At 34.6% G+C, this 11,287-nt stretch overlaps 1 protein-coding gene across 1 annotated transcript; it reads right to left on the bottom strand.

Moving 5' to 3' along the window:
• Nucleotides 1-5,983: 5,983 nt before the first annotated feature.
• LOC122591474 lies at nucleotides 5,984-6,883 on the bottom strand. The gene is made up of 2 exons (XM_043763741.1): nucleotides 6,698-6,883; nucleotides 5,984-6,601 (listed from the first exon to the last, which is right to left on the bottom strand). Exons 1-2 carry the CDS (start codon nucleotides 6,881-6,883, stop codon nucleotides 5,984-5,986), a joined length of 804 nt encoding a protein of 267 aa, XP_043619676.1.
• Between the last annotated feature and the right edge of the window lie 4,404 nt (nucleotides 6,884-11,287).

Raw genomic sequence — 11,287 nt, 5'->3', positions numbered from 1 at the left:
GTGTTATGCCTGAGATTTTCATCTCCAACAACTTCAGGTTCAAGATCTCCGTGGTGCAAGATCTTCAGGTTCCAAGATCTTCGTAGCTCAGGATCTTGGAGCTCTAAGATATATGACCGTTATTTTACTTTGACTAAGTAATACAGGAACAAGTAAAACGAAGACTTGCCCCCAAAGTCGGAATTTATAGTTAACAACGTGTGGAAATGGCTCCACAACGTCCATTTACCGAGTAATGGTGTCAAAGAGAAAAATATGCTCAAGATACTCAAGATCCCTGATTTCCAGCTCAAGATCCCATATTTTTAGGATAGTTAGTTGGATATTTTCTCTATAAAAGGGAGAAGTGATTGCTAGGCTTACACACATAGACTCACCACTGAAAAAACACTCTTTTCTCTCTATTTTCTTCTGTAAACACATCACACAGAACACTTTACATCATTGTAACACTTAGATCAATCTCTTGGGCTCTCGAATTGTATTTATCTTAATAAAAGTAGCACGGAGGGATGATTGCTTCCTCCCGGGGTTTTTATGCCAGCGATCCAGAAGGATTAAGGGCTTTTCCTCGTCAACAAATCACGGTGTTCTCACTCCTTTTATGCATTTTACTTAATATATAATTTATATAGCATTTTTCTTACGATTATCGCTAATATCTTTACATTGTGCTTACTTTTGATCAACTTTCACAAAGTAATCTTTTTATTTATTTACGTCAAGTAATTATAATTACTCATATCTTATGCTTTTATAAAGTTTCATAACAAATTTTTAATTATTATCACGTTTCAACGTTTTTTATTCAAGATCTTGGCACTTTATACGTTCATTTATTAGATTTTACAAGTAGATCTTTACTTTTATACGAAGATCTTGAACCTGAAGTTCTTGGAGATGAATATCTCAGGCATAACAATTGTCCCCAAAATTCTGACTTTTGTTTTTCTTATTGAATAGAGTTAGATATTTCTAGAAAACATTTTTAACAATGTCAGTCAAAGTTCGAAAGTATAAGGGATAGAAGTGACCGTTCATGGGAGACCGTTTCCCAATTCGCTATTGGTGTTCCTTTTCTTTCTTGACAATCGCTTAGTGTATTTCTCCTCATGCTGAATTCAACTTGAAGTCCGATTATCTTGGAGGAATAAGTCTTCTTAGCGTGTTGAAGAGTTTCTTTATGTAACACCCCGCTAAAGCAAAATATACGGGATGCACAGATAAGCATAATTGCACACAGTACAAGTTCCAACACAACCATTACTATATTTAAAGAGCAGAAGTACGATTGTTATTACATAACATAAATGAACTTAGAATAGTCCATATCTGGAAGACAGAACAATTGTCTTTTAAGAACAGAACTTGAACTGATGTAGCAAGGAAGATCTTCATAGTTCCTGAACTTGTACGCTCGAACAATCGCCAAAAGTATGAGCTTAGAAAGGAAGACTCCTATGCTAAAGAACTATGAACCTAGCCTGAAAAGCATGTAAGTTCAAAAGGTCAACTACAAATGTAGTTGGTGAGATTCACATAATGTACTTTTAGTTTACATATACGTATATATGTATAATAAGAACAAGATCATAAGTTTTGTACGTCGAACCAATGTACTTTGTAATAATAAGGACTAGATCAAGATCTGCACGTTGAACATATGTACTTTATGATGGTAAAAACTAGGTCAAGAAAATATAATAAACTTTAGTTATAAGTTGTCACTACTAAACCGATTGGCCAGAACTGACTTCAATGTAATAATATGCTCATATAGCTCAAGTACTTCAAATAGGTCTATGTCCGAACAATGACATGAACAAGAACAAGTAATATGCATCCTCCTGAACTGTGGAGAATGAGGGTGGGCCTACCCTAAACAGCGCTGTCCATAATTACCTACGGTTCATTCCCTAAACTGTGGGAGATGAATTGATAGCAGTGAACAAGAACTTAACAAGTACATGTACGAACTAGAACATGGTAAAGATCAAGTACAGTAGTATAGATGTATTTAAGATCCTGCCCATTCAAGACTTAAATACTCTTTTAATCAGTGTAAGAATCATATCATAAGTAGTCCAAGATCAAGATCATAATATAGTACGTAAAATAGTTCAAGAATGTATGTACTAGTACGAAAATAGTTTTCATGCTTTTTAGTCCCCGATAAAGAACTTTGAACAAAATGTATGAAAAGGGGATTAGTGAACTCACAGTGATCTGGTACAAGCACATTAGTATAAGCACAGAGAACAAGCATAGAGGTAGATAGGTTATATCTATCAAATTCCAAGCACGTCTTGATGAAAGCCTAAGTACATATTATTGATCACACACAAGTACGTATATTAGTTCAAGTGATATTTAATCACTGAAATGTCCTTGATGAACTGATGATTTGGTCCTTTGAAGATCTTTAAACGTTTTGACTCAAAAGAGTTTTAAATGAACTTTAAGTACATGAACTGGACTCAAACTGAACGTCTTTGGACTCACAAATAAGTACTTATCATGTTAATGAGTTGAACATGTCTTTAATAATGAACTTTAGCCTTAAGAACTCGATTTAGTTGTTCGTAGAACTCGTACTTTGATAAGCAAGATAGGACACGTCCTAAATGTACTTAATTAGGGTTTGCACTTTGTACGTCGTCTTAGATCGAACCATGATCTAGCTTAGATGTTAATGATCAGCCTTTGATGTGATTAATCAAGTAATGATGTTGTTATGAACTGATTAGATGATTAAGGATCGAGTGTGGTATGTTATAGAACAAGTGGGTGTTGTCTTAAGAATGCATAAAGTCGTCTTAGGGTTTTGTTGTCAAGATCGTCCCATTGGACATGTTTAGGGTCGTCCTAGGGTTTCTGTTCTTCAAGATCGTTCTGGTTGACCCAAGACCGTCCTACAGGGCTAGTACAAGATCGTCCTACTTGTTTGAAGGCAAGATCGTTTCATTTGACAAGGTATAAGATCGTCTTAGGTTCACAAGACTTCAAGGTCGTCTTAAGTTCCAAGCACAAGATTGTTTTGGCTATACTTGCTCAAGATCGTCCTAATGGACTTGAAGCAGATCGTCCTAATGATTCAAGGATAAGAACAAGGTACATGATCATTTGATTGAACAATTGTTTAAGCTAAACCAATCCAAAGGATCGATTACCTATTATACGTACCAACAACACCACAACACCACACGAGATCGAATCGAACATGAACCATAGAACATTGAGCTGCCTAGGACGATCTTAAGATCGTCCCTCCCAAGACCGTCCCAAGTGCCAAACGGGCTGAACAGGGCTATGAAGACACCAAGATTTAGATCGATTCTGGGACTTGCTAGAACATAGAACTAGTACATATATGCACAATAAACATTAACCATTAACACTTGTAACGATTTCAAGACCATCTATAACATGAACAAGGGTGTGGCACATCAAGAACAAGTTCCCTTTCATTTTCAAAAATGGGTTTTGAAGATTAAAGCATGTTATGACTCAAATTTGTTCACACAAATGATACTAAATACATTTAGAAACAAACCCATTGATCATTAACACGATTTCATATCAAAATTGGACCAAATCATCAAGAACATAAAGTTGAAAAAGTATACTTTTAATTTGATCTAAAACTCATAATTTGTTGTTGTTACCTGAAATTTGATTCCGGAAATATGTTTTGATTATCACAAGGATGCTAAAAGTACAAATGATTTTGGTTTAACAACACAAAATCAAAGGATGAATTTAGTGTGTGAAAATGTGGCTGCACTATGTGTTTCTAGAGTGAGAAATAAGAAAGAAAAAGAAGATGGAGTATGTTTGTTTCTCCTTCTAGAGTTCTCTTCTTTTTCTTTATATACATTACCATAATAAATGAACTCCATAAATGCAAGGACCATTTGCGAACATTTTGAACTAGAACTTTAATGAACATGAACGTTTATGAACCGAACTTTTATATTTCAGTGCACATAATTATAAACTCGTCACATCAATCAAGATTTAAGATCAAATTGACCTTCATGTAAATACATAATTGAGGTCTAAAGCACGTCAAGAATTTAATCAAATTGAACTGTCTGGACGTTCTAGTGGCGAAAGTACGTTTCAAGAACTTAATTGGAATATTTCTAAGACGGTTGTTACACTTCACATGTGTCTTTTGTTTCGTACCGTTAGAGGTATTTTCCCATGTGTGATATTGAATATCATCGATCCTGCATGTTTAACTAACGTGGAAATGATAATAACATTTGTAACAATACGTTAGTATATATTCTGAATGTTCCGCTGTGTCAAGATCCTGAGATGTCAAGATCTTGAGCTTTCAAGATATAGGTACTTGAAATTTCAAGCATAACACTTAGGAAGTCATAATTTGGCTGGCACATTTTCCTTTGGTGTCCCCTATGAATCCTTAGGGACAAGACGATAGTAAGATTTCCACTTGGATGTCATGATCTTTAGTTTCAGCGTCTTGATAACAGACTTCAGTAATTATCATCGAAGCCCTGCGTATGCATATGTATGCGTGTGGAAGCGCTTGATGTATAATCGTTGTGATCTTTCGTTCAGAATTGTGTTATGTAAATCAAAATTAAGAGAGGAAGCTCTTAAATTCAATTGTTCGTTGGATAGGATTAATTTCACTTTGGATTAAAATTAAGAATGAAAATTCATAATCTTAATATTCTCATAAGGACATTGGTGTTCAAGATATAGAAGGTGTCTCAATATCTTGAACTTACTTAGGAGGCGTGGTTAACCTTTTTCATGTGTTTGTATTATAGGTGGCGTGATTAGCCCTTTTTGGATGTTGATTGGACAATGGTGGCGTGGTTAGCCAAATCGGGAGATCGATGGTTACATCGACAACCTACAAAATTAACTTCGACGACCTTGGAATTTAACCCTTCAACCGTCTAATTAATTATCGTGTGTCACAGGCGACTCGAGAGATCGATGGTAACACCGACAACCAACAGAATTAACTTCGACGACCTTGGAATTTAACCCTTCAACCGTCTTGTTAACTTGTGCGACACCGGACGATTTAAGAAAGGTGTAAACCTTTAACCAAATGTTAAGAGAAGGTGAAAACCTTTGACCGAAAGTTGGTGTGAAAGCCAAATGTGAAAGACCTTGTTCCATGAAGTTATGCTTGCTTTTGTTAGTAGTGATCACTATTCAAGCTTAACCTGCAAAACTAGACTTCGATAAAGAGAAACTGACGTAGCCTGTTGGCTAACGCTACTCCGATGCTCAAGTCAGTATTGTGATAGAAACAAATGAAATTCTGTAAAATTGAATTAAAATAATAAGCATATAATTGCATGAATATGAGATCCAAGGTCCTGGATTGTCCCCAGTATTATGAGGTTCAAAGTTATGAAATAAAAGATTGAAAATTATGATTCAAACCGCGCATTGCACATGTGTATTTATACTAATATTATATTACGGTGAGTGTTATTTTTATCGAATTAGGATTATTCAATTGAACTATTATTTAATATTAGCCGCGTAACTAAATTCTCCGATTTAAACGGGATGGTTGTTACATGAATTATCTAAATGCGGTGTATACTGACCAGTACCATCTAAGTAAATAACTAAACCCCCTACTTTTCAGCGATATAATTTTATTTAAAATTATATTGATAACGATCAAAAGCGACTTATGTGTTTGTGCTCGTGACAAAGTCCTCTGTTTAAAATATTATAATATTTAGTTTCCACTAAAATAGCAATTAACAAGTAAATAGATTTTTTGCTTGTCGAATTTTTTACGTTCATCTCGCCTTATATAAAAGTTTCTACTGTATTCCGTAAGCTATCATGCATTTCAAATATTGCCTTTGTTTTATAGAAGATATAAGTAATAATAAGTAACGTTTTTAAGAAGAGAATACCTCGTTCCCGCATATGATAAATTCTTACTTGGCATTTGACGTTATTTACGTAGAGATCAGCTCTCATTTCTATTCAAGATCTCATCGAGGTATACTTTGCTTACGAGAATGATTACTTCTTTCCTCAAAGAAAGAGAATCTTTAGTCATGTGGCTAAAATCCTTGTGAAAAGCGCACCAATCAGGTTTTCCGCTCCATTTAGGATTTTTATTTTTCGCCCTTGGCCATCTCACTTTGTCCCCAAGTTCATATATTGCAAAAATTAGACTTGAAATGTCAACAGAAAAATGATAGTCAATTATCCTAGGATATTCCTCGTTTTCCTTTTCTTTATCCACGTCATCGACTCTGTGGTCGTCAAATCTAGAATAGGGTTTAGCCCTAAAAGATTTGGAAGATGAGGTCTTCAATTTTCGATTAGGATGATCATAAGCAGATTTCGACTTAATCCACATCCTATCCTCCTCTTCTGCATATCTTGAACCTCGGATCCTTGCCTCCAACAAGCTTCTACACGGATTTTCTGAAAGATCATCATAGAGCGGAGAATCACTATGCAAACCCATATGGAAAGCGTGTACTGCCGAAGTGATCTCAAGATCTAGGATAGGAAAAGACTTTTCGAGAAACCTGTCGAGATAACTTCCAAGAGATTCATTATTACCTTGGGTGATCTTATAAAGGTTTTTAATTAAATTTCTATAAAAATAATTATAAAACAAATTTATCAGATGAGAAAATGAGTTAATTGAATAGGGAGGAACACTTACCAGCCATTCCAAAGCGGAACCCGTAAGAGTAGACTCGAAACCTTTGCAAAAGTATCCTTCCCTCAAATGCGCGGGAATAGGAAATCTTTCTATCTTCTCCCTAAATCGCGCAACACGCTCTTTAGGACCTTTAGTACCATCATAGAGCTTCAAGTTGAGAAGTTGGATACATTTGGGGATCTCCATATATCATATCGGAGGAGCAAATCTGGAGATATAGCTTCTTGGTGGAACTTCTTCAAAACTGATTCCATGATCCTGCATATTGTTAGTGTCCAGAACGTAATAAGGGTTAAAAATAATATGACCTGGGTTTTGGTATGAAGATTCCAGAGTTATGTCAAAATCCTTAGCGTCAATATCTTGAGCTTCAAGATCCTGAGCTCGAAGATCACGAGCTTTAAGATCTGCAGCTTTAAGATCCCGAGTGACGTCCTGATCCTGATCTGGTAAGATCTTGAGAGCTCCAAATTGCTTTCTGGTCCTTGATCTTTGCATTTCTATCATCATTTGCACTTGTTCTTTAAATTGAAAAAGCATAGAAACAAGATCTTGGTTAGAATAAACAATGGGATCCAACGTAGTTTTCCCGGATGTCAATATCTTGGCCGAATCAGCGTCTTTCTTCTGAGATGATTGGATATGAAGAGGAGATCCATCTATCCGTGAAATTGAAGATGATAAAAAAGAAGAAGAAGATCTGGATTGAAATGACATATTCGCAATGAGTTTTGTAAGATAGTGTAATCGCAAATCTAAAGAAAAAATTTGAGAAAAGCACCACCTTCTCCACGGTGGGCGCTAAATTGTTTTGGTCAAAAATCACCTAAGATAATCTACGTTGAAGACTTAGATTAATTATGTAACCAAACTTTCATTCGTGAGGTTGTGTAAAGAATTAAGTCCGTTAAACCCTTTATTAGACCATCAAATCCCAAAGATGCAACTTATAATGCTAGTGTACTTGTTGGGACAATTAGTAGTAAAACTTCTGAAACTCAAACGTGTCATGAAGAAAAAGTTGTCAAGTATTTTACAATGAAGGGATGTGATACTGTTTTTACATATTCTGACATTGATTTTGAAAAGATTGATCAAGATAAAATTGACAAAGTTTGGAATAAAGGTGAGTCTACTTCTAGTGGAGTTACTTTGACACCGTTTTCTACTCTCCCACGGATTCAAAAGAAAGTTCATTTTTCTAAAGTGGGAATGATGTTTCTAAGGTGTTGTCAAAAGAAGAGTCTGCTACCATTAAATTAAAAGAATGTTTAGGTGTGCATTCAGAAGAGTCTAGTGATAAGGTGAAGAAGCTTCGGGCAAGGAGGTCTTCTTTTTATTGTTATGAACAAGGACATGTTTATAGTTGTTGTCCAAATAGGAAGAGACGTTATGTTAGGAAAGATAGTTCTCCTACTAAATCATTGGATAGTTCAACTGGATCTAATTTAATATCTAAGAATTATGTTTCCCCAGTTTCTGATAATAGACCTACTCCTACTTCTGAACCTAGATCTAAGACTTCTCAAAGACTTGGATCATCAAGGGATGTTTTCTCTGAAAGCTACCCCAGTGGTAATTCGAGTCGGTTTCATACCCCACCGAGGAGTAATCCACCTCGTAGAGTTTTCAATAACTTTTCTGGTAGACCTCACTTTGGGAACCAACATGTTTTAAATAATCGATTGTCTATGAACAGAAATGAGAATTCTAGTAATTATTATGATCGATTACCGAGTCGGTCTAGATATGGTCCCCACTTTCCTAGGTCTTCTCCTCCAAGAGGTCATTTTACCTCGTTTGATAAGAGACCTATGGTGAGTTAGCATGTATCCAAGGCATCTTCAAGGAGCGATGGATATTGGAATGAGTTGATTATGAAGGACAAGAATGGTAAACCCAAATCTCAAAAGGTTTGGGTACCTTATGGTAAATAACTTATTTTGTTTTTGTGCAGGGATAACCAAGGAAGCCTATTAGTTTTTGGTATGTTGACAGTGGTTATGCCCCGCACATGACAGAGAATAAGCGACTCTTGTCCAATTTTGTTGATATAATGTTTGGTTGTGTCCTAGGTTTCAGGCAAGTCCGAAAGAGTCACATGTGATAGCTGTGAAGCATATTTTACGTTACTTACAAGGTCACCAAGGGCTTGGTCTATGGTATCCTCTAGGTGGCACATTTGACTTTGTAGCTTATACTGATTCAGATTTTGGAGGATCTAACAGTGACAGCAAGGCTACTATTGGCGGGTGTCAGTTCTTAAGGGGGAGACTAGTCTCATGGCAACAAAAAAAGCATAAATTTGTTGCATAGTCTTCCTGTGAGGCAGAATATATGGCTGCTGGTAGTTGTTGTTCTTAGGTTCTCTGGATATAACAACAATTGCGTGACTATGGTATGGTTTTTCTAGATATCCCTATAAGAATAGATTATAAGTCTGCCATAGATATTACTAATAATTCTGTCGTGCATAAAGTCACCAAACAAATTGATATTAGACATCATTTTTTGCGTCAAAAGAAGTTAATTCATTTGGAATATGTTACATTTGATGATAACTTAGCTGATATATATACTAAAGCATTAGATAAGTCTCGTTTTGAAATGCTAATTCTTTTTAATGGTATGAAGAATGTTGAATAGATCTCTCAAAGAACTTCATTTTTATTTGTATTTTTATTTTTGCAAGAGTCTTAGTTTAAGTTGTAAATAGCTAGAGTTATAAAAATTACAAAAAAAGAGTTGTCCAGTTTAAGTTTGTATATAGTTAGTGTCAGAAAAAAAAAATATCAAAAACAAAAGAAATAGATGAAGAGAGATAAGTTGATGCATTCAGAAGATTAGACATGACGATAATATTAGATTTTAAGCCTGCTTAATTGTAATATAACTGCTTAGTTCAGTGATTACAATTTAGGATGTATCGGTAGGCACAAAATACCAAGGTTTCCTTAAATCTGAATTTAAATTTATACAATGTTCTTGTGGGAAACATATTTAGATATATGGCTGAGAATGCTTGCTTTTCAGAAATGATTGATTTAGTCCTTAAATTCTGTGAAAGATCTAGCATTATTATAGGATATATTCAGTATATATGCAAAAACCTCTACAAACCATGAGCATAAAAGTATAATGTGATATTGTAATTCTGTTTATGCAAATGAAATGAAAGTAATCAAGGGGCTAATGTGGTTTTTGAGATTCAGACAAGTATGTCCTTGGGGTGTCTTTGTATACCTAGCCTAACTAAAGGTTCCAACTTGGGATAGATTTTCAGAATGTTCGCTATATGGGTCTCATAGAAAATCACGGGTTCCTTATATATAATAAAATGCAAAAGCAAATAAAGTTAAATCACAAGATATTAAATGTTATAATTTAAAAGTGTCTCATGGTTTGTTCAAGTAAGTTTTTGAATAAATATTGAACATGTGTTATCTTAGTGCTTGTGTCGATTATGAAAGTATATCTGAATTTGGGTCACATAAGTCCGCAAACTAAAGTGTGGCATGAGTAACTTACTAGGTTACATGGTGACTGTCCTTGGCATAAGTAATACAAAAGTGCCACATCTAAAGGAAGCTGGAAGTACGTACCGAGTGTTTAATAGGAAAAAACATACCGGCAATCGTTGTTGGGTCACTGTTCATAACTAATAATAAAAGAAATATTTCTCACCCGCAGGCTTATGTAATTGCTAAACTAATCTAATCAACAAAAACTTAAATCTCTTAAATAATAAATTGTATAGTTGTAGTTCTAGATTTAAAGTTTTTTATTTTTAATTTTATCTTTATGTCTATTCTATTAATTCAATCTTTTTATTGTCGTGTCAATCAGTTGTGTCAAAGGGTTCTTATTGCATGAGAGATTTGTTTAACATCTGATGATTACATTGTCATTTATATGGTCCTTAATTGGATTATACGAGACTTTGTTGCTTGAAGTACCTTTTTAAAAGAGGATTTTCTAATATGGACATTAATTTGTTGGTTCTTGGAAAAGTCAAAAATTTTGAGATTTGCAATAATGTTTGAAACTTGTTATATGCTTGACAGTGATAATAACCCTACCTTAGATCTTTCATTAGATTGTTGGATATTAAGACGGTTGAAGTATGTCTTGGTAGTTGTTTTAAATCCTTAATTGAATTTTTGATGCGTTAATCAGTCTGTTGAGTGTGCAGATTAAGCTTTAGATGGAATTTAGTTGTTTCAAAGAAAGCTTTTTCGTTCTATGTCACTTGATATTAAGTGATGGATTTTGAGCTGAAGATATGATACAATGAACAAGGAAGACGAAAAAGAGTTTGTGTCTCAATGATTTTATTTTTGTGATTCTTGTTCATTAGGTGATTTCTATATAATATTGTGTGGATATTACACTTTTCGTGTGTTGTTACAGATTTTGGCTTGAGTAGTTTTCATTGAGTAGAAGAAAGTTGAGTGATTGATTTGGATATATTAAGTTAGGAGATAAATAATATTTAATTTTGATATTTTTATTTAATAACTTACATATATAGTAAGGGGTGCCGTTGTACTCAAGTACAAGCACCATGTCCACAACCACAACCACAACCAC

Source organism: Erigeron canadensis, chromosome 3, assembly GCF_010389155.1.
Source record: "Erigeron canadensis isolate Cc75 chromosome 3, C_canadensis_v1, whole genome shotgun sequence".
Taxonomy (NCBI): Eukaryota; Viridiplantae; Streptophyta; class Magnoliopsida; order Asterales; family Asteraceae; genus Erigeron; species Erigeron canadensis.
Note: the sequence above shows the minus strand (reverse complement) of the source record. Positions and strands in the feature narration are given on the sequence as shown.